The 27,162-nt window shown below is 47.9% G+C and overlaps 1 protein-coding gene across 16 annotated transcripts in view; it reads right to left on the bottom strand.

Moving 5' to 3' along the window:
• Window positions 1-27,162, bottom strand: part of erc1 (ELKS/RAB6-interacting/CAST family member 1) — a 169,699-nt gene that overhangs the window by 22,841 nt on the left and 119,696 nt on the right. For 10 of the 16 annotated variants that reach the window (XR_004221847.1, XM_031897623.1, XM_031897621.1 and 7 more), the window contains 2 exon segments: window positions 10,285-10,432; window positions 2,258-2,359 (listed from right to left, as the gene is read on the bottom strand). Coding sequence is in view for 15 of the 16 variants with exons in the window: in XM_031897623.1 (XP_031753483.1) it covers window positions 2,258-2,359; window positions 10,285-10,432 (250 nt within the window). In the remaining variant the exon portion in view is untranslated. 16 annotated transcript variants of the gene reach the window in all.

The raw sequence follows: 27,162 nt of genomic DNA on the forward strand, positions 1-27,162 counted from the left end.
ACGTTGCAAATGGAAGAAATGAAGCCTTATATAGGCTGGGGGGAAACTGGAAGGACCCCCCCACACCTTATTGGGATGGTTGCTTCTCAGAATACATAAATACATCAGGTTGTTAGATGAATGGCAGCAGTACTAGGAAGTGCAGGGAAGTTTCATGGCTGCAGGACATGCAGAATTGCAGATAGGAGCAAGAAGACACCACAAAATGACCATAAATGAAGGGAAAAAATTAATGAGTTAATGACATCAGCACCATGCAAATGTATGTGGGACACATGATCTTCATGCAAAGGGGAGGGGCATTGTGGGAAAACATCGTACTTGTTTAACCCAAATCTGGAGACTCTCACCGTTCTGAACAAAATGGCTGACCTAAGCATGTCATTGGCTATGCCCAAATACCCTCCTCATCATCCTGTTGGTTCAGAGATGAAGAGGGCAAAGGGGACATCAAAGAGCAGCATGAGGAATGAAATAAGAGATCTGGTTAGTGTCAGGAGGAGAAAAAACACAGGCACGTTGTTATAAACATGATATACATTGGTTAGACGGCAGTATCTGCCCCCCGGGGGCACCTTTAATGCATAAGTTGGCACTTTTAAACCAATTCAGATACCTAGAGTAGAGGGTAGCAACCATGACAGCCTGCGAATATTACAAATAAAAGCAAAAATAGCTCTGGGTGGGTGAAAAGGCTTAGTGAGAATGCCATTTGGCATTTTTAATTACCCCTAAAAGCCAACACTGAATGTCGGATAGGGCGAGTTTTGGATCAACGCTTAGTTGGTGCCCTAGATATGCTTGGATCTATGGCTGAAGGGCCAATATACCAAGGAGTACCTATATCCATAAGCTTTTTATATGCTAAGGGGACCTGACCAAAGGTTGGACCTCCAAGGTGGGACTTGACCTGAGAAAATCCAACCATCAAAGGTTGGACCTCCAAGGTGGGACTCGACCTGAGAAAATCCAACCATCAAAGGTTGGACCTCCAAAGTGGGACTTGCCCTGAAAAAATCCAACCATCAAAGGTTGGACCTCCAAGGTAGGACTCGACCTGAGAAAATCCAACCATCAAAGGTTGGACCTCCAAGGTGGAACCCAACCTGAGAAAATCCAACCATCAATGGTTGGACCTCCAAAGTGGGACTCGACCTGAGAAAATCCAGCCATCAAAGGTTGGACCTACAAGGTGGAACTCGACCTGAGAAAATCCAACCATCAAAGGTTGGACCTCTAAGTTGGAACTCGACCTGAGAAAATCCAGCCATCAAAGGTTGGACCTCCAAGGTGGAACTCAACCTGAGAAAATCCAACCATCAAAGGTTGGACCTCCAAGGTGGGACTCGACCTGAAAAAATCCAGCCATCAAAGGCTGAACCTCCAAGGTGGAACTCAACCTGAGAAAATCCAACCATCAAAGGTTGGACCTCCAAGGTGGGACTCGACCTAAGAAAATCCAACCGTCAAAGGTTGGACCTCCAAGGTGGGACTCGACCTGAGAAAATCCAGCCATCAAAGGCTGGACCTCCAAGGTGGAACTCGACCTGAGAAAATCCAACCATCAAAGGTTGGACCTCCAAGGTGGGACTCGACCTGAGAAAATCCAACCATCAAAGGTTGGACCTCCAAGGTGGGACTCGACCTAAGAAAATCCAACCGTCAAAGGTTGGACCTCCAAGGTGGGACTCGACCTGAGAAAATCCAGCCATCAAAGGCTGGACCTCCAAGGTGGAACTCGACCTGAGAAAATCCAACCATCAAAGGTTGGACCTCCAAGGTGGGACTCGACCTGAGAAAATCCAACCATCAAAGGTTGGACCTCCAAGGTGGGACTCGACCTGAGAAAATCCAACCATCAAAGGTTGGACCTCCAAGGTGGGACTCGACCTGAAAAAATCCAGCCATCAAAGGTTGGACCTCCAAGGTGGGACTCGACCTGAGAAAATCCAGCCATCAAAGCTTGGCCCTCCAAAGTGGGACTCGACCTGAGAAAATCCAGCCATCAAAGCTTGGCCCTCCAAAATCCAACCATAGCAGAACATCATGGATCTATGTGTCTCCATTATTCAAACATAGTTGAGGATATCTGGCTACCACATGAGTGTTCACCCCAAACCTCACCCCTTGGCGATCAGCACCAGGAAGTGATAGATCCTCCCACTTTTACGGTTCTCCATAACCCATAAGGGTGCCTTGCTACCAAAGATACCGTCATTGGGTTCAGGTGGCACTACCTGTACAACAGAGCTCCTACCTGATCTGGGGAGGGCTTGTGATTGGTTTGGTTGGAGTGAGCGGAGCATTTCATATGGTCTCCTTCGTAGTTATCAGCCATTAGCTTCATCCTGTTCTGTGTCTATGGAAGGAAAGAAAACCACATTACATAGGAATCTATATTGAAATACATTATTAAACCCAAATTGTACCTTCCCAGACCTACAGTTTTCCACATGAGGCTTTATAGAGCACAACTAAAGGCACCTGAAGTCTACAGGGTTCAGGGGGCACGAGGGCAACCATCAAGGATGAAGTAAAGACTCAGATTATGGATTTACCCTACCAAGAGAGGTGGCAACTAAAACTGATTTCTACAGGTTCAGGGGGCACAAGGGCAACCATCAAGGATGGAGTAAAGACTCAGATTATGGATTTACCCTACCAAGAGAGGTGGCAACTAAAATTGTTGGTGAGGGTTCAAAAACAGAATGAAGAACTTAGAAAATGGGGTTTGATGTGAGAAAGGAAACTGCTGGACTTGCTACATCCCACCCAACCAAAGACATCAACCTTCCTGGATCTGAATCTGGGTGATTTGTAACCATGTCCCAACTGCCCTGACTACACCCCCTGCTTTATCCCACCCAGGGGAATAAATATAGAAAAATCCAGGAGGAGTTGACAGATTCCATCCCACTATGTCCCACCATACTCATAGGCAACAACCTCCTAAGACCTGACACCGGATGATTTTTGGCTATGACCCATTTTAGCCAGACCACTCCCTGTTCCACCCCGACCGCTCCCTGTTCCACCCCGACCGCTCCCTGATCCACCCCCGACCGCTCCCTGTTCCACCCCCGACCGCTCCCTGTTCTACCCCCGACCGCTCCCTGTTCTACCCCCGACCGCTCCCTGTTCTACCCCCGACCGCTCCCTGTTCCACCTAGACCGCTCCCTGTTCCACCCCGACCGCTCCCTGTTCCACCCCCGACCGCTCCCTGTTCCACCCCCGACCGCTCCCTGTTCCACCCCCGACCGCTCCCTGTTCCACCCCCGACCGCTCCCTGTTCCACCTAGACCATGCCCCCTGCTCCATCCTTAGGACCTCGGACGTTGTTGGACTACAAGTCCCAGCATGATTTAATCCTTCATATGTTGAAGAAAGTTGTTCAGTAACATCTGGGGACCCTAGAAACATTGTACAAGAGGGACCACACTCTCAGTAAATGGTATGGATGGTATTAAGGCAAGAAGGAAGGAATATCTAGAGACTCGTTGGATTGGCTGAGGACTCAGAGGCCCAAAGGGATGTTCTTTGTACTGTCCACTGCTGTAAACAAGTAATATGTCCGACATGTAACAGATGGACATACACACTCTGTCCCTTCACAGCACTACATCCTGCTAGATCCCCTTCCAACGAGTGAGCGAGGGTCATCCAGTCATAACAAGCACTAGGGGGTTAAACAGCTGAGTACATGGGGGTCATCCAGCCATAACAAGTGCTAAGGGGATTAACAGCTGAGTACATACATGGGACGGCAGTGGCTGGGCTACGTGGGCAGATGAGCTGGACATTCGTCCCCAGCTGAGCCCGGGGGCTGCTGACAAAGCAACGCAACGCCCTGGGGGGCACGGGTAAATATTACTTAATTCCCAAACTATTTCAACTTGAGCTTTCTGCACTCGGTAGTTTGTTTGCAAGTTCAAAGGGGAAAAAAATAGCAAATCTAATTATTATTAATCATCCCAATAATCTGGAGTGTGTCCATTCGTTATATAGGAATACCGTTGTCGTTGGGTAATGGGAGTGATACAGGGAAAATAGACGTGTTACATGGGACAAGGTGTTTGTGGAACCCTAAAATCTGCAATAAAGGTGCAAGAAAGGGATCATGGGAGAGAAAAGGTTGGTGGGATGTAACAACCATGGGGAAGGGAAGGGAAAGAAAGGAGGAAAGGGCCCCCTACAGAGAAGGAACTTGCTTAATGAGATCCCAAAGCAAATAGCTTGGAGTTCCTTGGAGGTAGGTTCCCTCTATGCACTGGGCGATCTTGAAGAGCCACTCTGGGTTCCACGGCTAGTTCTAGGCTGCTCCACTCAATGGGATGCCTTTTCACTGGGCGATCTTGAAGAGCCACTCTGGGTTCCACAGCTAGTTCTAGGCTGCTCCACTCAATGGGATGCCTTTACATGGTGTATCCAATGAGGTTGGGAGGGAGACCAAACAGGTATTAAGGTGGCCATATTCAAGATTATAAAAGCTGCTAATTGGCCTGTACCCTCCCAATGGCCTCGTCAACAAACTTCTATTCAGATATCTATTGGGCAGCTTTATAAATCCTGTTAAGAACCGTTTGCTTGGCGAGGTCGCCAAGCGAGTGGATCTTCTCCTGATATCCCCACCTACGGGTGGGCGATATCGGGTGACTTTATGATAATTTGGTCGCTTGCCCCTGTAGAACGTCGGTAATAGGCGCAGTCGGTTTGGGGACTGCATCAACGAGCCGATGCGGTCCCCGATCAGACTAAATTTCAGGCCAGATATTGGTCAGGCAGGCCTGACGTTAGTGCCCCTACACGGGCCTAATTGGTCTAAGTGGCCGATATCGGCAGTTACAATCGGCCCGTGTATGGCCCCCTTTAGGCATTAGCATGCATCCTTCCCTGAAAGGTTCCTGTAGGCCAGTAGTATGATCTAATTTGTCTGCCAATTAAGTGGATGTATGGTCTACGTCTACTTGACTGGCCAGGTCCCTTCAACGAATGGATCATTTGCCAATTAGGATATCCGCCCATCAAAGTTGATCAGGTTCCTCGGAGAGCCACCAGCCACAGCCCAATGGGGTCCTTGCCCCAGAGAATCTTCAACTCTACCTAGTCGATATCTAAAATGAGCCCCCGGATGGACAAGGGGATTGTTAAAAGGCCAATGGGCCACTCCAAAAGCCAATGGTTACCCTTTGATGGCTTGAGCATAAGTGGGCGGAAGTGCAATATGATACAGCAATGCAGTAAAGTAGGGACAGATCAGACAGGAGACATAAGAGAGCCCTCCTGCCAGTGAAGAACAACATGCCAGGGCAAAGTTAATGGATGAGGGCAACGCCGCCAGCTTCCTTCTTACTGCTATTTACCACGCGCTCCTCTGTTTATGGAAGCCATGTCTCTCTGTCTCCTGTAGCCTAAACACTACTTTGTTTTATGTCTCTTTTAAAGAGTTCCAGATTAACTGACTGTTACTGAGCAGCGACACACACGGAGGGGGGGAACCAAACTCTATGCACAGGAGATGGATCGGACCGTTCTGTGACCCAGGGAGAGTGCAAGCTGTGGATTTCCGGCTGAACTGGAAACAACAGCTGGAGAGCCCCCACTTTATATATACTGGGCTATGGGAATAGGGTCTGTGCCACTGTGACAGAATGCTCTGTTATACAGATAGCTAGAATCTCAGCCATAAAGCAGGGCAGGACTGCTGCTTACAATGGGGGGATCAGATAGGATCTGTGCCACTGTGACAGAATGCTCTGTTATACAGATAGCTAGAATCTCAGCCATAAAGCAGGGCAGGACTGCTGCTTACAATGGGGGGGATCAGATAGGGTCTGTGCCACTGTGACAGAATGCTCTGTTATACAGATAGCTAGAATCTCAGCCATAAAGCAGGGCAGGACTGCTGCTTACAATGGGGGGATCAGATAGGATCTGTGCCACTGTGACAGAATGCTCTGTTATACAGATAGCTAGAATCTCAGCCATAAAGCAGGGCAGGACTGCTGCTTACAATGGGGGGGATCAGATAGGATCTGGGCCACTGTGACAGAATGCTCTGTTATACAGATAGCTAGAATCTCAGCCATAAAGCAGGGCAGGACTGCTGCTTACAATGGGGGGGATCAGATAGGATCTGGGCCACTGTGACAGAATGCTCTGTTATACAGATAGCTAGAATCTCAGCCATAAAGCAGGGCAGGACTGCTGCTTACAATGGGGGGGGGATCAGATAGGATCTGTGCCACTGTGACAGAATGCTCTGTTATACAGATAGCTAGAATCTCAGCCATAAAGCAGGGCAGGACTGCTGCTTACAATGGGGGGATCAGATAGGATCTGTGCCACTGTGACAGAATGCTCTGTTATACAGATAGCTAGAATCTCAGCCATAAAGCAGGGCAGGACTGCTGTTATTGAAGCCATCTGTATGCAAAGATGATTTTATTTAACATTTTTCCCCACAAAATGTCTTCAGACACATGTTAATACGTGGTGCTACCATGAGAGTGTCTCTTTAACAAAACCCTATACCTCCTTAGGTAGGGAAGGATTTAAACAAAGCACCAACAATAACTGCAGTGTTGCGACTCGGTCCAGGTTGGATCTGGTTGCATTGCTGCTCTGTGAAGTCGAAAGTTCTGCGCAACCCGATCCGTTTGATGTGAAAAGTGAGAATCACAAATTGCTGTTTAATGACATTACAGGGGAACAGAAGTGATCGCAGGCACAATAGCCCCGGGGCCGACTCTGCGGTTATATCAGGTGTCCCGGTGACCCCCGGCGCGGCGGGTGGCTGAGTCTGCGTAGGAAGGCGCTCACCCCACGCTGGGCAGCTGGACACAATCCGAAACCTGCTGTGGTTATTTCACAGTGGGGGGAGACGTTGCTCTCCGAGCCCAAGACTTTGCCGGAATCGGCAGGTGGGTGATGGAGCGGTTGGGGTGGTCTGGAATGGACTTTGGTCTCATCTCATAAGGAGGCCAAGAAAGAACATCTGGACAACAACACAAACAAGATGGATCGGGCTTTCAAGGATAAGGGAATAGGGTCTGTTAATTGCCAAGTGACTTGGAGAAATGGCGGCCACACATGCAGATATGGTTGGGCACTTGTGGTCCAATCACATTGCAACCCACTCCATCGGGCAATGGCCAGGCGGGAGATTCAGAACAGCTGTCAATCTCCCAGTCCCCAGTGCCTTTGCGGCCCTCCCAAATTCTGGGCCTCCCCATGTATGGTTTCCTTTACACTAATACACACATTCGGGTTTTCAGCCCAGTCCAGCGCGCGTCCAAGCCCAGTCCAGCATGCTCAGTCCAACGCGTCCAGGCCCAGTCCAACGCGTCCAGGCCCAGTCCAACGCGTCCAGGCCCAGTCCAACGCGTCCAGGCCCAGTCCAACGCGTCCAGGCCCAGTCCAACGCGTCCAGGCCCAGTCCAACGCGTCCAGGCCCAGTCCAACGCGTCCAGGCCCAGTCCAACGCGTCCAGGCCCAGTCCAACGCGTCCAGGCCCAGTCCAACGCGTCCAGGCCCAGTCCAACGTGCGACCAAGCCAGTCCAGTCCAACGCGCGACCAAGCCCAGTCCAACGCGTCCAGGCCCAGTCCAACGCGCGACCAAGCCCAGTCCAACGCGCGACCAAGCCCAGTCCAGCATGCTCAGTCCAACGCGTCCAGCATGCTCAGTCCAACGCGTCCAGCATGCTCAGTCCAACGCGTCCAGCATGCTCAGTCCAACGCGTCCAGCATGCTCAGTCCAACGCGTCCAGCATGCTCAGTCCAACGCGTCCAGCATGCTCAGTCCAACGCGTCCAGCATGCTCAATCCAACGCGTCCAGGCCCAGTCCAACGCGTCCAGCATGCTCAGTCCAACGCGTCCAGGCCCAGTCCAACGCGTCCAGGCCCAGTCCAACGCGTCCAGGCCCAGTCCAACGCGCTCAGGCCCAGTCCAACGCGCTCAGGCCCAGTCCAACGCGCTCAGGCCCAGTCCAACGCGCTCAGGCCCAGTCCAACGCGCTCAGGCCCAGTCCAACGCGCTCAGGCCCAGTCCAACGCGCTCAGGCCCAGTCCAACGCGCTCAGGCACAGTCCAACACGCTCAGGCACAGTCCAACACGCTCAGGCACAGTCCAACGCGTTCAGCCCACTCCAAATCAAACTGATGAAACTTTACAGCTCTGAACAGACCACCATGGGTTTTGTTTCAGCCCAGTATTTAGCCAAACCTTTAATGGATTCAGTATTTGGGTAAATCCAACAATTCCATACTGAGTACATGGCGCTGGACCCAAAAGCAGTGCTTATGCTAAATGTACGCTCCACACCGCGTGCTACTGGCCTACAAGGGGTTTTTTCCAACTGAGCTCATCCTGAAGTCTGTAAAGTGTCACTAAGCGCCGACACCCTCCTGCAGGCGCTGGCTCTGACCCGATCCGAGCAGAGACAATTCCCAGGATGGGGGCACGGCTGAGGAACCCACGCTTGTGATTTATAATATGCAAAAGGCATCAAAGCAAAGAAGTAGGTTGCCAAAAAATCTCCTAGGAAAGGGTTAAAAGGAGGCGGCGGCATAAAACATCCTATTTCATGTAAACTTGGCAAAATATTAAAAATTAAAGCTGCAAGAGCTGCCAATAAATATTAACCCCTTTGTGGCCACCATCTCTATACATGCATGGTTCTGAACGATATACAGCGGGAAGGCTTCAAGCTACTCTTCTACCCCAAATCCCACCACTTCCGATGAGATGGATATCACCTCAAAGTTAGGGGACCTTTGCTCTACTGCAGTTCAAAAGCCTGACGGAACTAGCATTTGAATTACAGGTATAGGACCCCCTTATCCAGAAACCCATTATCCAGAAAGTTCAGAATTACGGAAAGGCCATCTCCCATAGACTCCATTTTAATCAAATAATTCACATTTTTGAAAATGATTCCCTTTTCTCTGTAATAATAAAACAGTACCTGTACTTGATCCCAACTAAGATATAATTACCCCTTATTGGGGGCAGAACAGCCCTATTGGGTTTATTTAATGGTTAAATGATTCTCTTTTCTCTGTAATAATAAAACAGTACCTGTACTTGATCCCAACTAAGATATAATTACCCCTTATTGGGGGCAGAACAGCCCTATTGGGTTTATTTAATGGTTAAATGATTCTCTTTTCTCTGTAATAATAAAACAGTACCTGTACTTGATCCCAACTAAGATATAATTACCCCTTATTGGGGGCAGAACAGCCCTATTGGGTTTATTTAATGGTTAAATGATTCTCTTTTCTCTGTAATAATAAAACAGTACCTGTACTTGATCCCAACTAAGATATAATTACCCCTTATTGGGGCAGAACAGCCCTATTAGGTTTATTTAATGGTTAAATGATTCTCTTTTCTCTGTAATAATAAAACAGTACCTGTACTTGATCCCAACTAAGATATAATTACCCCTTATTGGGGGCAGAACAGTCCTATTGGGTTTATTTAATGGTTAAATGATTCCCTTTTCTCTGTAATAATAAAACAGTACCTGTACTTGATCCCAACTAAGATATAATTACCCCTTATTGGGGGCAGAACAGCCCTATTGGGTTTATTTAATGGTTAAATGATTCCCTTTTCTCTGTAATAATAAAACAGTACCTGTACTTGATCCCAACTAAGATATAATTACCCCTTATTGGGGGCAGAACAGCCCTATTGGGTTTATTTCATGGTTAAATGATTCCCTTTTCTCTGTAATAATAAAACAGTACCTGTACTTGATCCTAACTAAGATATAATTACCCCTTATTGGGGGCAGAACAGCCCTATTGGGTTTATTTAATGGTTAAATGATTCCCTTTTCTCTGTAATAATAAAACAGTACCTGTACTTGATCCCAACTAAGATATAATTACCCCTTATTGGGGCAGAACAGCCCTATTGGGTTTATTTAATGGTTAAATGATTTCCTTTTCTCTGTAATAATAAAACAGTACCTGTACTTGATCCCAACTAAGATATAATTACCCCTTATTGGGGGCAGAACAATCCTATTGGGCTTATTTAAGGTTTAAATTATTTTTTTAATAGACTTACGGTAGGAGATCCGAATTACGGAAAACCCCAGGCCCCGAGCATTCTGGATAATGGGTCCCATACCTGTACTAGGGAACTACAGAGCTTCTCACATGATCCCCCCAGAGAGTGTGGACCCAAACACTAGTTTGGGGGTTCTTATATAATACAGTGCATGTGAGCCCCGTGTAAATAACAGGAGAGGGGTAGATGGTGCCGACTTACCTGCTGTTTCAGCTGCTGCACCAGTCTGTCCTTCTCTCTCTTCAAAGAAGCCACCTCATCCTGGGTCTTCTTCTTCTTGGATGAGGACAGTTCCAGCAGGGCAATGTTAGCGTCCTTCTCGCTGATGGCTGCCAGGAGGGCTTCCTGCCTGTGTGGGAGGAAAAAAGGGAAAATATATCATTAGCTCACAGCAAAAAGTCTCAGCAGTATCATTATTATATCATTATTTCACTTGCAGCCTCTGCTGGCAAACCAGGTAGCCATGCAACAGCTAAGGATGAAGGACAAAATTTGCTAGAGGTCAGAGCCTGATCCAAGCAAGTTCTAGACTTAGTATCTTTACACTTGTGTTACCCTCTAGGATTAATTATATCAGGACCTGTGGTTAAAAATACATGTTGATTGCATATGGCTGTGCCCCCTAATGTGCCGTACAGGTATGAGACCTATTATCCAGAATACACGGGACCTGGGGTTTTCCAGATGAGGGATCTTTCTGTTTGGATCTCCATAACCTTATGTCTACTAAAAAACATTTAAAAATTAAACCCAATAGGATTGTTTTGCTTCCAATAAGGGGTAATTATATCTTAGTTGGGATCAAGTACAGGTACTGTTTTATTATTACAGAGAAAAGGGAATAATTTAACCATGAAATAAACCCAATAGGGCTGTTCTGCCCCAATAAGGGGTAATTATATCTTAGTTGGGATCAAGTACAGGTACTGTTTTATTATTACAGAGAAAAGGGAATCATTTAACCATGAAATAAACCCAATAGGGCTGTTCTGCCCCCAATAAGGGGTAATTATATCTTAGTTGGGATCAAGTACAAGTACTGTTTTATTATTACAGAGAAAAGGGAATCATTTAACCATTAAATAAACCCAATAGGGCTGTTTTGCCCCAATAAGGGGTAATTATATCTTAGTTGGGATCAAGTACAGGTACTGTTTTATTATTACAGAGAAAAGGGAATCATTTAACCATTAAATAAACCCAATAGGGCTGTTCTGCCCCCAATAAGGGGTAATTATATCTTAGTTGGGATCAAGTACAGGTACTATTTTATTATTACAGAGAAAAGGGAATCATTTAACCATTAAATAAACCCAATAGGGCTGTTCTGCCCCCAATAAGGGGTAATTATATCTTAGTTGGGATCAAGTACAGGTACTATTTTATTATTACAGAGAAAAGGGAATCATTTAACCATTAAATAAACCCAATAGGGCTGTTCTGCCCCCCAATAAGGGGTAATTATATCTTAGTTGGGATCAAGTACAGGTACTGTTTTATTATTACAGAGAAAAGGGAATCATTTAACCATTAAATAAACCCAATAGGGCTGTTCTGCCCCAATAAGGGGTAATTATATCTTAGTTGGGATCAAGTACAGGTACTGTTTTATTATTACAGAGAAAAGGGAATCATTTAACCATTAAATAAACCCAAAAGGGCTGTTCTGCCCCCAATAAGGGGTAATTATATCTTAGTTGGGATCAGGTACTGTTTTATTATTACAGAGAAAAGGGAATCATTTAACCATTAAATAAACCCAATAGGGCTGTTCTGCCCCAATAAGGGGTAATTATATCTTAGTTGGGATCAAGTACAGGTACTGTTTTATTATTACAGAGAAAAGGGAATCATTTAACCATTAAATAAACCCAATAGGGCTGTTCTGCCCCCAATAAGGGGTAATTATATCTTAGTTGGGATCAAGTACAGGTACTGTTTTATTATTACAGAGAAAAGGGAATCATTTAACCATTAAATAAACCCAATAGGGCTGTTCTGCCCCAATAAGGGGTAATTATATCTTAGTTGGGATCAAGTACAGGTACTGTTTTATTATTACAGAGAAAAAGGAAATTTTTTCCTTTTCTAGCTAAAGGGTTTCTGCATAATGGATTCCGTTAGTTGATCTTGAAGGGCTAAAGCAGTAATAAAATAATGCATTTTATTGCTACGGATTTGGTTACAGACCAGGACGGAGCATACCAATACCACCAGCGAGGGTACAATTAAGCCCAAAAATGTTTGCCCGTTCCTCCCCCAATCGTGGGAAAGTAACAGTAGAAATGGGGAGCGGGCAGAGGAGGAGAGGAGAAGGGAAGGATCACTCCTGGAGCAGACGAGCCGCATATCAAGTGTCTAAAAATAAGGGAGCCCACTGGAAAATAAACTATGTTAAGTGGGTCTGTGACCTCTGCTGGAGAAGTGCTAACAGGCTGTAGGGCCTGCCTGCTGTCATCTCTCCGCTCTGTTCCACCAGAGACCCGGTACCTGTCCGGAATAACATACAGGGCTAAGGCAAACGCCACTTACACTCAGCACATTGACACCACATGTTCCGCAGGCCACGTTGGCTGATAAGGAAACTAACAGAAATTGGGTACCATAAAGGCTGGAAATAATGGTGCAAATGTTCGACTTCTGAGCCCATTCTAGAACTGAAATCATTCAACAGACCTTCATTATGACCTGCCAGGTCTTCTTTGGCCCTGGGATGGGTGGACCAATGAGCCATAAGGACAGATCCAGTCACCGCTAAACTGGACAAGCAACAAAGTTGCAGTGTGTTGATATGGGCCCCAACATCTTTGTACCATGGATATATTCGGTTTAAGAAAAGTAATCAAGGCGATGAACCTAATTGGCCAGTGCATTTGAAGAAGTGAAAAAGCCTGGGCAACTGAAACAATAGGAAGGTAGCCATGTCATGTATGGAACCCCCTTGTACATGTCTGTCCATTTAGTTGGCCAATGGGTAGGAAACCATATGGGATCAGACAGTGATTGGGCTCCATTAAGGTGGCCAGACATGGGCCAATTGTAGCTGCCAATATCAGTCCCTTAGACCGATTAGGCAGCTTATCGGCCCGTGTAGGGGCACTAACGATGGGCCTGCCCGACTGATATCTGGCCTGAAATCAGGCAGATATCAATCAGGCAGGTTCTTTGATGCGGTCCAAAAACCGACTGTGCCTATTACCGTCGTTATAATTCGATCATTTGACTCGAGGCCCAACCGAAATAGCCTAAATTTGCCCGATATCACCCACCCGTAGGTGGGGGATATCGGGAGAAGATCCGCTCACTTGGCGACCTCACCAAGCGAGCGGATCTTTACGTGTATGGCCAACTTTAGTCAAGAAGACAACATACATATCAACCAAACTGGCAGAAATATCTCCAATGTTCCCTCTGATTTCTCTTTGGAGGGGTCCAAACAATGACCATGTTTTGGCTTTTAACAAACATACCACAGAGGACCAAGGTTAAACCTGGGAATTTACATTCTTATAAATTGAATTAAACATGGACCTTGTTTGAACCAATGTTCAGGGTGCTATTATTGAGGTTACACAGCAACATTTCAGGCTTACACTACACCCACATAAAAATACCTGGGAAAACCTTTTTTGGGGTTCAGATAGACCCCAAAGGAGGAGGTGGAGATAGACAGAACCCCTTGGATCCATGACCCTAAAGTGGCTGATCATGTACTGTATCCATGCATGTGTGTAATGGTTCTCATGGTTAATTAGATTTGGTCTGAACTGGCCTGGCAATTGGATCACCTACTGACCCGCCTAACCGTTTCTGCTCATAGGGTACAATGTAAGGAAATCCATAGACATGAAAGGAGATGATGTACAAATGTGAGAATCAGCAGACGAGGCTTTTGGACATAAGGCAGAGACATACAAAGAAATACTGGTTTGGATCATTCCAGTTGGCAAGGTGAACCTCAAAACCAAGTGGGTAAAGGTCCATAATTCATCCAAAGGGTGAATGGGGTCAGATGATCCCAGAGATGGCGAGTCTGGGCCTGGGGGATGATCGGACCCCACACGTACCTGGATGTACAGTAAGAGTCAGGCAAACTAAATCCTAATGATGACTTCTTAATCCTGCAGTCTGCCCAGAGAATTACATGGAAATGTCAGGTAATTCCCCATTGCTGTCACTGGCCGGCTGTTTATCTGCACTTCCCAGACACTGCCCTGGCTGGTCCTACTGAAAAGCCCCTTCATCTCCCTCTTGCATTCCAGGTCTGACAGCGGCACAGTAACTAATGGCCGGGACCAGCATTTTTTTTTTTTTTTAAATGAAGCCCCTTCTTCTGTCTGTGGACTGGATATGTATATCATGTGGATGTCAAAACAGCTGAAGGGGAAGAGGGGGGGGGGGGGGGGGTGCTGGGAGTTGTAGTTATATGCTAAGCAAAGGGCCACGGGGAGTAATACACAGGGAAATATCATCTGTAAGTAGCACTGATGTCCTTCAGGCTGGGCCCCCTTAGCCCATAACAAGGTTACAGATATATAGAAACATTGGGGTAACAGTCACCCCGCTATAGTTCCAGGGGTACCCAGGGCACAAATAAGCACTCACCCCAAATCCCCTCCTAACTGGCCTTCAGGCTGGGCCCCCTTAGCCCATAACAAGGTTACAGATATATAGAAACATTGGGGTAACAGTCACCCTGCTATAGTTCCAGGGGTACCCAGGGCACAAATAAGCACTCACCCCAAATCCCCCCCTAACTGGCCTTCAGGCTGGGCCCCCTTAGCCCATAACAAGGTTACAGATATATAGAAACATTGGGGTAACAGTCACCCTGCTATAGTTCCAGGGGTACCCAGGGCACAAATAAGCACTCACCCCAAATCCCCCCCTAACTGGCCTTCAGGCTGGGCCCCCTTAGCCCATAACAAGGTTACAGATATATAGAAACATTGGGGTAACAGTCACCCTGCTATAGTTCCAGGGGTACCCAGGGCACAAATAAGCACTCACCCCAAATCCCCCCCTAACTGGCCTTCAGGCTGGGCCCCCTTAGCCCATAACAAGGTTACAGATATATAGAAACATTGGGGTAACAGTCACCCTGCTATAGTTCCAGGGGTACCCAGGGCACAAATAAGCACTCACCCCAAATCCCCCCCTAACTGGCCTTCAGGCTGGGCCCCCTTAGCCCATAACAAGGTTACAGATATATAGAAACATTGGGGTAACAGTCACCCTGCTATAGTTCCAGGGGTACCCAGGGCACAAATAAGCACTCACCCCAAATCCCCCCCTAACTGGCCTTCAGGCTGGGCCCCCTTAGCCCATAACAAGGTTACAGATATATAGAAACATTGGGGTAACAGTCACCCTGCTATAGTTCCAGGGGTACCCAGGGCACAAATAAGCACTCACCCCAAATCCCCCCCTAACTGGCCTTCAGGCTGGGCCCCCTTAGCCCATAACAAGGTTACAGATATATAGAAACATTGGGGTAACAGTCACCCTGCTATAGTTCCAGGGGTACCCAGGGCACAAATAAGCACTCACCCCAAATCCCCCCCTAACTGGTCTTCAGGCTGGGCCCCCTTAGCCCATAACAAGGTTACAGATATATAGAAACATTGGGGTAACAGTCACCCTGCTATAGTTCCAGGGGTACCCAGGGCACAAATAAGCACTCACCCCAAATCCCCCCCTAACTGGCCTTCAGGCTGGGCCCCCTTAGCCCATAACAAGGTTACAGATATATAGAAACATTGGGGTAACAGTCACCCTGCTATAGTTCCAGGGGTATCCAGGGCACAAATAAGCACTCACCCCAAATCCCCCCCTAACTGGCCTTCAGGCTGGGCCCCCTTAGCCCATAACAAGGTTACAGATATATAGAAACATTGGGGTAACAGTCACCCTGCTATAGTTCCAGGGGTACCCAGGGCACAAATAAGCACTCACCCCAAATCCCCCCCTAACTGGCCTTCAGGCTGGGCCCCCTTAGCCCATAACAAGGTTACAGATATATAGAAACATTGGGGTAACAGTCACCCCGCTATAGTTCCAGGGGTACCCAGGGCACAAATAAGCACTCACCCCAAATCCCCCCCTAACTGGCCTTCAGGCTGGGCCCCCTTAGCCCATAACAAGGTTACAGATATATAGAAACATTGGGGTAACAGTCACCCTGCTATAGTTCCAGGGGTACCCAGGGCACAAATAAGCACTCACCCCAAATCCCCCCCTAACTGGCCTTCAGGCTGGGCCCCCTTAGCCCATAACAAGGTTACAGATATATAGAAACATTGGGGTAACAGTCACCCCGCTATAGTTGTAACCAGGGCACAAATAAGCCTTATAGTTACGGTTATGTCTCTTTAAGAATGCCTCCATCTTTGCCCAAGTCATGGTGCCAGCCCCCTCGTTCTATGACAAAACGCAGAAGGCGCGTCACCGCATGGAGACCCCGAGAGGCACGACTGAGCTCATGGGAGGGAACAGTGGCTCCTTTCATGGTGCAGGTCCAGGCCTCACCTGAAAGTTATTAAATAAATTGATATTCCTGCAGGCCAGGGGCCATGTAACGTTTCGCCCCCAGCCACAAGCCGTTTCTATTTCTGCCCTGGAATCCTGCCAGCAGCTGGAGGCAGTTACATGGGCTTATGGAACACAAACACTCACGCTGCTGCCAGGGGGCACTGGGCTGGTGTACAATGCATGCTGTACGCTGACACCATAGGGACGCGGGGCTGAGAGCAGGAGCAGGAAACTGCAGAGCAAATAGGCCGGTAGCCTGTCTCATATAGAGATAAGCAGCAGATACCCCGGTGGCAGCGACGGGGGGCATTCGGGGTTTATACATGAATGAATGGGGGAAATTAAAGGGCTGTTGTACGGAGCAGATATTTGGATTTAATATTATATGTCAGGAACAGCGAGTGGAGCTCAGTGACGAGGGCCTGGAAATATAAACGGTGACATATGAAAATAAACAAGCACAAAATGGCAGAGAGGGCTTTGTTCATGGGAACGGGCGAGTCTGAGGGACCTGTGTGACTGGGGAAGGTGGGCGAGAGGTTACAGGGGGCACAGAGAGGGGACGGAAACACAGCAGGTACTGATGGGGGACTTTTGGGGCTCAGACTGACAGGTATATTCTACATTGTTGTGGGGGGGGGTCGGCCTTTAAAGCAGGGAACCCCAAGCTTTTATACCCGTGAGTGACATTTAAATGGAAGAAGTGTTGGGGAGCAACACAAGCATGAAAAAGGTTCCTGGGGTGCAAATAGGGCTATAATTGGCTTCTTAATAGCCCCTGTGTAAACTGGCAGCCTATAGAAGGCTCTGTTTGGCATTATACTGGAACTTGCCTCCTTACCAGAAATTCATAAAAGTGCACCTACTTTGAGGCCACTGGGAGCAACATCCAAGGGGTTGGGGAGCAACATGTTACCCCCGAGCCACTGGTTGGGGATCACTGCCTTAATAAAGGAACACCAAAAAATGAGGGGTATATGGAGCAATAGGAGGAGTTATAGGGAGGGGTATATGGAGCAATAGGAGGAGTTATAGGGAGGGGGTATATGGAGCAATAGGAGGAGTTATAGGGAGGGTTATATGGAGCAATAGGAGGGGTTATAGGGAGGGTTATATGGAGCAATAGGAGGAGTTATAGGGAGGGTTATACGGAGCAATAGGAGGGGTTATAGGGAGGGTTATACGGAGCAATAGGAGGGGTTATAGGGAGGGTTATACGGAGCAATAGGAGGGGTTATAGGGAGGGTTATACGGAGCAATAGGAGGGGTTATAGGGAGGGTTATACGGAGCAATAGGAGGAGTTATAGGGAGGGTTATATGGAGCAATAGGAGGAGTTATAGGGAGGGTTATATGGAGCAATAGGAGGAGTTATAGGGAGGGGTATATGGAGCAATAGGAGGGGTTATAGGGAGGGTTATATGGAGCAATAGGAGGAGTTATAGGGAGGGTTATATGGAGCAATAGGAGGAGTTATAGGGAGGGTTATATGGAGCAATAGGAGGAGTTATAGGGAGGGGTATATGGAGCAATAGGAGGAGTTATAGGGAGGGGTATATGGAGCAATAGGAGGGGTTATAGGGAGGGTTATATGGAGCAATAGGAGGAGTTATAGGGAGGGTTATATGGAGCAATAGGAGGAGTTATAGGGAGGGTTATATGGAGCAATAGGAGGAGTTATAGGGAGGGGTATATGGAGCAATAGGAGGGGTTATAGGGAGGGTTATATGGAGCAGGAGGAGGAGTTATAAGAATGATATGAGGCAACAGGAGCCAATTAAATGAAGGGGAAATTATTCTGCAATGTGTCCTTTGAGGCTACTGCTCAGATTCAGAATGCATGTATGTAGAATAACTGCTGCAGAGCAGGACAAGACTCCTGGGTTTGGCCAGAATGGAAGCAAAAATAATCTCCAGAGGGAAACACCAACCCACGTAAGCAATGGTGTAAAAATAGAGTGGGGCAGACCCTGTGGCTGCACGTGGAAGGATTCTGCAGGGGGTTGGCCCTACAAGTAGCAGTAGCCCTTTAAGGACTTAGCCGTCTTCCCTTCCTCTCTAACTAGCTCAGCTGCCATCTCAGGTCACCCAGCTGAATGCCAGGGATGGCAGTTTGACACGCTGACCTGCCAATTTCAAGTTATAGCTATGCCATTAGTCCGACATAATTAATCCCCTGTAATCACCGCAGCCAGCCTTGTATTGCCGGGGGGGGGGGGGGGAATGTATCCTGTGCCTCCAGAGTTATGAGCCATGGCAGTAACCACGGAGACCTAAATCCCCCTAATTAGCTTTGGGCACCTGTTTGTATTTGCCCCTTAAGTAGAAGGCCTAGGGGGCACTGCAAGTACGTGTGGTCTGTATCTGCCTCCCATACGGGGTACGGCTGCTCAGCACTCGATGGGTTAATAGGGAGGTGGTCACATTTCAAGTAGTGTACAGGTCCCGGCTCCTAATACCTAAAAGCAGGGCTTGCCCACCCCCTTCCCAGAGCATCTCTTTCAGCCTGGCACAAATAAACCATTGTGCTGTGGGAAAGGATTAAGGATTGTGCTTTCTATTATTGTGCCTCTGATTAACCGCGACCCGGTCTCACTTTCCTCTTCAGGAACGGTTAGGGGGCTGCGTCGGGCCCCGGGCGAGGAGCTGCCAAGCTCGGTCATGGCTCATTTGCCACGTAAGCGATTACATTTGCAACCTGGGAGTGCCACGGCCTTCTTCAGGCTCCGACAAAGCGAAGAGGAATTTTGGCAGCTCCCTGGCAGTGCCCAACGATGGCCATGGCCAAAAGAGTTATATAAATACTTATATTATCTTAAACATTTGTTAATATGCATAGGAGCTGCCATATTACTTGCTTTAAAGGGAAACTACACCCCCACAATGAATATGTAACCAACAGATAGCTTATAGTGACCAATAAAAGAATCTCCCCAAACTGGAATATATATATAATTATTAACATTTATTTATAAAGCGCCAACATATTCCGCAGCGCTGTACGATAAGTCAGTAAATATTGCCCTTTTACACCCTTTCCCTTGAGCCGCCATTTAGTGATGGGCTGTTTGCTCCCTCAGAGATCAGCTGACAGGAAGTGATGCAGCTCTAACTGTAACAGGAAGTAGTGTAGGAGCAAAAGGCAGAACTCTGCCCATTCATTGGCTGATGGGGCCTAGCATGTATGTGTGCCTTGGCTTGTTTGTGTGCACCGTGAATCCTATGATCCCAGGGGGCGGCCCTTCATTCTTAAAATGGCAGTTTTCCCATTTAGGATTACTCAATGGCACATACTACTAAAAAAAGTATATTTTTATGAAAATGGTTTATATCAGGGGTGGGCAAACTTTTTGGCTCAGGGGCCACATTGACTTACCGCCGGGCCGGCGTTACACTATTTCCGCTCGGCAGTCCCCAGACGCCAAGTCTCGCGTGATGAGCTGAGTCGGCGGGCCGTAGTTTGCCCACCCCTGGGTTATATAGATCAAGCAGGGTTTTATATATGAATCTGTTTATGCAATATATTTTACGGAGACCTACACTGTTTGGGGGTATAGTTTTCCTTTACGTTGGACTTTAGCAGCCCCCTAGTGGCAGACTAGGAGACATCATTGGGTGCTGCCATTACAAACTCCCCACTTTGTACTATGGGGCCCAGTCATAGAGCCCAAGAACACCTTTAGGACCCTATGTCCTGGGTATGTATACTGGGTTCCTACACCATTAGCTATGAAAAACATGGTGGTTTACACACCTACATGTAATGTATAGGCAGCATGCAATGTTTTTGTCTGCCCAGCCTTGACATATTTCCTATTGTGCGCCAATGATCCCATATTTCGCATAGGGGCTGGATTATTATAAAACAATCATGGTCTAAGGCAGTGATCCCCAACCAGTGGCTCCGGGGCAACATGTTGCTCCCCAACCCCTTGGGTGTTGCTCTCAGTGCCCCCAAACCAGGGAGTTATTTTTGAATTCCTGACTTGGGGGCAAGTTTTGGTTGAATAAAAACAAGATTTCCTACCAAATAAAGCCCCTGTAAGCTGATAGGGTGCATAGAGGCCCCTAATAGCCAATCACAGCCCTTATTTGGCTCCTCCATGAACTTTTATGGTGCTTGTGTTGCTCCCCAAGACTTTTTACATTTGACTGTGGCTCATGAGTAAGAAAGGTTGGGGACCCCTGGTCTATGGAGATCGTGGGCATGCTAGGGACCCCTAAGATTCTCTGGGAGGGCCACATCCCGCCTGCAGCCCTGTCCTAACATAAGATTAACTGAGAATTAATAAAGACCTATTTTAGAATCTAAATTTAAGTCCAAGTCAAACTTTCCCTTTAAAAAGACTAGGTGACAATCCCTGCTACACAAGGAATCGTTAGGAGAGCAGAATTTGCAATTTGGATCACAAAAACTGGGGCTAAAGGTGCCCATACACCTTAAGATCCGATCGCTTGGCGTTGTGGCCAAGCGAGCGGATCTTCTCCCGATATCCCCACCTACGGGTCAAACAATCAAATTATAACAACGGGTATAGGCAAAGTCAGTTCGGGGACCGCATCAACGAGCCGATGCAGCCCCCGATCCGACTAGATTTTTTAACCTGCCCGATCGATATCTGCCCGATTTCAGGCCAGATGTTGGTCGGGCAGGCCTGTCGTTAGTGCCCCTACACGGGCCGATAAGCTGCTGAGTCGGTCTAAGGGACCCATATCGGCAGCTACAATCGGCCCGTGTATGGGGACCTTAAGTTGTGGTTCTGGATGAACCCATCTGGTTCTTCAGCCCTTCAGTGCCTTATATAATATCAGCACTTTCCCTTTAGATGCAGAATTGGATCAACGATGTTTACCCAAGTTATCTTGCTATTTCTATCTGCTTTCCTTGAAGGCCCAGCCGTGGTTTATGACCGGGATTCCACAGAGAGTGATAATCACGTCTGGATCAATAAATTCTCTATCTGGCAGAACAGTTGCTCTATTGTTTCCACCAAGGCAGTAAGTAAAGGCTTAAGTGGAATTAAAGGGCCACTATCATTTCCCAGAATTACACAAAGCACATTACCTTTAAGGTTACGGGACTTGTGATTTGCCAAATTATGCCCTGGCTCATTTCTGGATGGGCACTGGATTTTTGGGGTGACCCACTGCACCTTAAGGGTAAGAACCCACGGAGTGGTCGAGTCGCCCCCGCGATAGTGGTAAGTAACTTGCCAGTATACATTCATTTCAAGTTTTGAGTGGTTTTAACGATATTCCTGAACTGCTGGTTGTGAATCTTGAGACAAAGTGTAAGAAGTTAGAAGTCTTCTACTGTAGAGTGTAAGCTCTTTTAGGCAGGACTCTCTTCACCTCTTGTATCGGTTATTGATTGCTTTATATGTTACTCCTTGTAGAGTGTAAGCTCTTTTGGGCAGGGCTCCCTTCCCCTCCTGTATCGGTTACTGATTGCTTTATATGTTACTCCTTGTAGAGAGTAAGCTCTTTTGGGCAGGGCTCTCTTCCCCTCCTGTATCGGTTACTGATTGCTTTATATGTTACTCTGTATGTCCAATGTATGTAACCCACTTATTGTACAGCGCTGCGGGGTATGTTGGCGCTTTATAAATAAATGGTAATAATAGTGCAGACAGGTGGCCATACACGCTGAGATCCGCTCGCTTGGCGAGGTATCTCCCAATATCCCCGCCTAGGGGTGGGCGATATGGGGCTAATTCAGGCTAATTTGTCCCCAGGGCAGGGTCGGACTGGGCCACCAGGGAAAACCCCGGTGGACTCCGGCGGCCCAGACCCGACACTTGCCAGCGCTCCCCCTGCTTAACGTTCCTCCCCTGACGCATTCAATTATGTGTGTTCTGGGGAGGACATAGGGGGGGGGAAGAGGAGAGGGGGTGCGAGGGACGCAGCTGGCAGGGGCACCTGCAGGGCCCCTGGGGCAGCAATCCCAGTGGGCCCTCTACCCCTCAGTCCGACTCTGCCAGGGCCAAACGATTGAATTAGAATGACGGGTATAGTCGTTGATGCGGTTCGGGGATTTCAGGCCAGATATCGGGCAGACCCGTCGGTAGTCCCCCATACACGGCCCGATAAGCTGCCGAATCGGTCTAAGGGACCCATATCAGCCCGTGTATGGGGACCTTAAGGCATTTCCCCTCCAATCTAAGGCTGCTATTAGAAATTAGAAGTCTTCTAGTGCAGACAGGCCCGAGGTCGCCAAGCGAGCGGATCTTCTCCCGGTGGGCAATATCGGGCTAATTCAGGCTACTTCGGTCTTTTGGCCCTGGGGCCAAATGATCAAATTAAAACAACGGGTATAGGTGCAGTCGGTTCGGGGGCCGCATCAACGAGCCGACGCCGTCCCCGATCCGACTACATTTTGAAACCTGCTCAATTGATATCTGCCCGATTTCAGGCCAGATATCGGTCGGCCAGGCCAGTCATTAGTGCCCCTAAACGGGCCGATAAGCTGCTGAATCGGTGTAAGGGACCCATATCGGCAGCTACTATCGGCCCGTGTATGGGGACCTTAAGGCAGTTCTCCCCCAATCTAAGGCTTTGGCTGCACCGATTCAAAAGTCAGAACCAGCAGTGCACAGAATGGCAAGGGGCAGGGAAATGCAGCTTTCAGAAGCAATTACACAGCTTGGATCATTATGGCTGCAGACGCACAGCTACTTGACTCTGGTATAAAGGGCATAATAACAGAGGCAGTAGATCCATCGGCTGGAGTACGCAATGCCCGTTGGGAGCCGTGACTGATGCACAGTTTCCCCTTTAAAGATCCCATGTTTCCCCCCGTCCCATCAACTTCCATGTGGCAAATCTTTCCTCGAGCTGACGGAGACCCCCCTTCCTGCCAGAGATCCCTGAAGAAGGCAATAAAGAGAGCAGAGCGTACTTCCCCTCGCGCGTTTTATTACTCGTATCATTTACGTTACACTAATTCTCTTAAAAAAATATATGGCCGCCCACCTACGGGGGGGGGGGAGGAGAGAGGAGCGAGAGCTTTGGAGCAGATTTTTAAGGCTCGTGCCACAAAGAAAATATTTAACAGATGTTGGGGAAGAGCTACAGGATATTTAAAATTATAAACCACCCCTCCCCCCCAAAACTCCCTGCGTCTGGCTAAATAATGATTTCCGTGTAGTGCCCAAAGCTTGGGATATTTATTAGTTAGACCTTCACAGCAGCCTACTGACACTAACCGAGGGGGGGGGGGCTACGGAACAGCAGGTCGGTGTGTAATTGGCCACTTATTATAAGCCCCATCCTCTGACTTCACTATGTCTGCTCTCTGTAGCAGGGATCCCCCAACCTTTATTACTTGTAAGCCACACACGGATGTAAGAAGTGTCGGTGAGCCACACAAGCATGAACAAAAGTTATTTGGGGATGCCAAATAAGGACTGTGATTGGCTATTACACAGGCAGCATAGGGCAGGCAGAGTATGGCACACACACAGGCAGCATAGGGCAGGCAGAGTATGGCACACACACAGGCAGCATAGGGCAGGCAGAGTATGGCACACACAGGCAGCATAGGGCAGGCAGAGTATGGCACACACACAGGCAGCATAGGGCAGGCAGAGTATGGCACACACAGGCAGCATAGGGCAGGCAGAGTATGGCACACACAGCCAGCATAGCGTAGGCAGATGATGGCACACACAGGCAGCATAGGGCAGGCAGAGTATGGCACACACAGGGAGCATAGGGCAGAGTATGGCACACACAGGCAGCATAGGGCAGGCAGAGTATGGCACACATAGGCAGCATAGAGCAGGCAGAGTATGGCACACACAGGCAGCATAGAACAGGCAGAGTATGGCACACACAGGCAGCGTATGGCACACACAGGCAGCATAGGGTGGGCAGATGATGGCACACACAGGCAGCATAGGGCAGGCAGAGTATGGCACACACAGGGAGCATAGGGCAGGCAGAGTATGGCACACACAGGCAGCCCTACACTGTCTACTGTAGTTGTGCCATACTCTGCCTGCCCTATGCTGCCTGTGTGTGCCATACTCTGCCTGCCCTATGCTGCCTGTGTGTGCCATACTCTGCCTGCCCTATGCTGCCTGTGTGTGCCATACAGTGACACAATGCTGGCACTGCTCCTACAGTCTGTGCCTGAGGTGTGAACAATGCAGGAATTAAAAGGTGAACAGTACAGGGGATTACATATTTATACAATACAGGGGGATTACAGCCTGAATCTGAGGTGTGAACAATGCAGGGGTCCAGTTAATCTCAGTACTGATACCATTTAATGCTTACACAAAGGTAAGCAGCCAGACAGGTGGGGGCCACGGGCCACCAGTTGGACAGCACTGTTTTATGGTATCTCTCTGTACAAACTATAAACTAACTTAGGGGGCTGTTCCTGCTGAACTGTGATTAGTACAGGGGGATAGTTTTAGGATATCCTCTGTATTTGTACCAGCTGATGCACATGTCCAACCTGTGGCCCATCTGGTTTTTGGTGAAACAATCTCTAACACAGTTTTTCTAATCTTAGTTACATAGTAGCTAAGGCTAAAAAAAGACACCCCTATTAACTTTGCACACATAAATCATGTCTATATATTACCACTTCAACCGGCCTTTCTAGAATCAACTGCATCTGTTGATCAGCTACATTGTATATGGAGTCAAAACCAGCAGTGCAGAAAACTTTAAAACCCCTGAGAATTTTCAAAACACATCTTGAAAAGTTCAGCTTGGCAGCGGCAGGGAGGGAGAAGAAGAGAACCATTTGTGTTAGGCCCCTTACAACCCAAGGCAAACACGGGTATCAAAGCGAACAGTAACGCACACGTATGGGAATGCGGCGAGCCCGACCCGCTGAGGGAAAATGAAAGGGACGCACGTGTTCCGAGCATAGATCATTTTCATACATCACGCCGGCCATTTCTGCACCTCGCCTGGGCCTGTCAAGGCCTCCCCGGCTCATTAGAAACAGACAAGAATCCCTCTAGCACAGGGCTCCGGGCCGGGAATACCCAGCACTCGCTAGAGGCTCATTACTGATGAGCACAACGCAGATTTGTTGCTGCATCCTAGTAACATAGTAAGTTGGGTTGAAAAAAGACCTAAGTCCATCACGTTCAACCATAATGCCTATATATAACCTGCCTAACTGCTAGTTGATCCAGAGGAAGGCAAAAACTCCATAGTAAAGAGATGGCAGGGAGGCAAGCAGCAGGTAATACCCTGCAATGGCGATTGTAAGCTCTTTTGGGCAGGGCTCTCTTCCCCTCCTGTATCGGTTATTGATTGCTTTATATGTTACTTTGTATGTCCAATGTATGAAACCCACTTATTGTACAGCGCTGCGGGATATGTTGGCGCTTTATAAATAAATGTTAATAATAATAATAACAGTGCAGACAGGGCTAAAGGTGGCCATACACGCTGAGATCTACTTGCTTGGCGAGGTATCTCCCGATATCCCCGCCTACGGATGGGCAATATGGGGCTAATTTGTTCCCAGGGTAGGTTCGGACCGGGCCGTCGGGAAAAACCCTGGTGGGCCCCGGTGGCCCAGACCCGACCCGTGCCAGCGCTCCCCAATAATAGTGGCTATGTTAAGGTGCCCATACACCTTCAGGTCCGCTTGCTTGGTGATGTCGCCAAGCGATCGGATCTTCTCCCGATATCCCCCACCTATGGGTGGGCGATATTGGAAGAATCCCTGGGGCTTCCTATATCGATACCGATCGAATTATAACGGCGGGTATAGGCAAAGTTGGTCCAGGGACTGCACCAACGAGCCGATGCGGTCCCCGATCCGACTAGATTTTTAAACCTGCCCGATCGATATCTGGCCGATTTAAGGCCAGATGTCGGTCGGGCAGGCCAGTCGTTAGTGCCCCTACATGGGCCGATAAGCTGCTGAGTCGGTCTAAGGGGACCCATGTCGGCAGCTACAATCGGCCCGTGTATGGGGACCCTTATATAGATAACTGGAATAGGTCCAGCTGAGACGCTCCACTCCTTCTAGTGTAATTGCTACATCCTGAGGAAGGCACTAATAGGCTTCTGTTGGAGAAGTTCTATTGTTCAAGGGAAAATTCACCTAGAAGCTAATTTGTAGCATATTACGGAACAATCTATGTGTACAGTATCTAGTAGAATTAAGTCTAAAACAACTGGACTTTTCTGAGTTTTTCTTGAAAACGTTTCACCACCCATCCGAGTGGCTTCTTCAGTTCGAACGACTGCTAGGGAATTCCCTGGCATTTAAACCCTTGAGGGTAGTAGAGTGACAGGCATCCAATCACAATGGTTCCATTGAACTTATTCAGTTAGGTGTTGGTTGAAACTGAGTACTGAAGAAGCCCCTCGGATGAGGGGTGAAACGTTTTCAAGAAAAACTCAGAAAAGTCCAGTTGTTTTAGACTTAATTCTACTAGATACTGTATATCATAACCTGGATGAATGAGAATCTTCATAGACATATCCTATGTGTAGCAACTTTACTATTGGTCTTTATTTATTTTATAGCTTGTTGTTACTTTCTATTGCCTATCTTTCTATTTAGGTC

Source organism: Xenopus tropicalis, chromosome 3 (genome assembly GCF_000004195.4).
Source record: "Xenopus tropicalis strain Nigerian chromosome 3, UCB_Xtro_10.0, whole genome shotgun sequence".
Lineage (NCBI taxonomy): Eukaryota > Metazoa > Chordata > Amphibia > Anura > Pipidae > Xenopus > Xenopus tropicalis.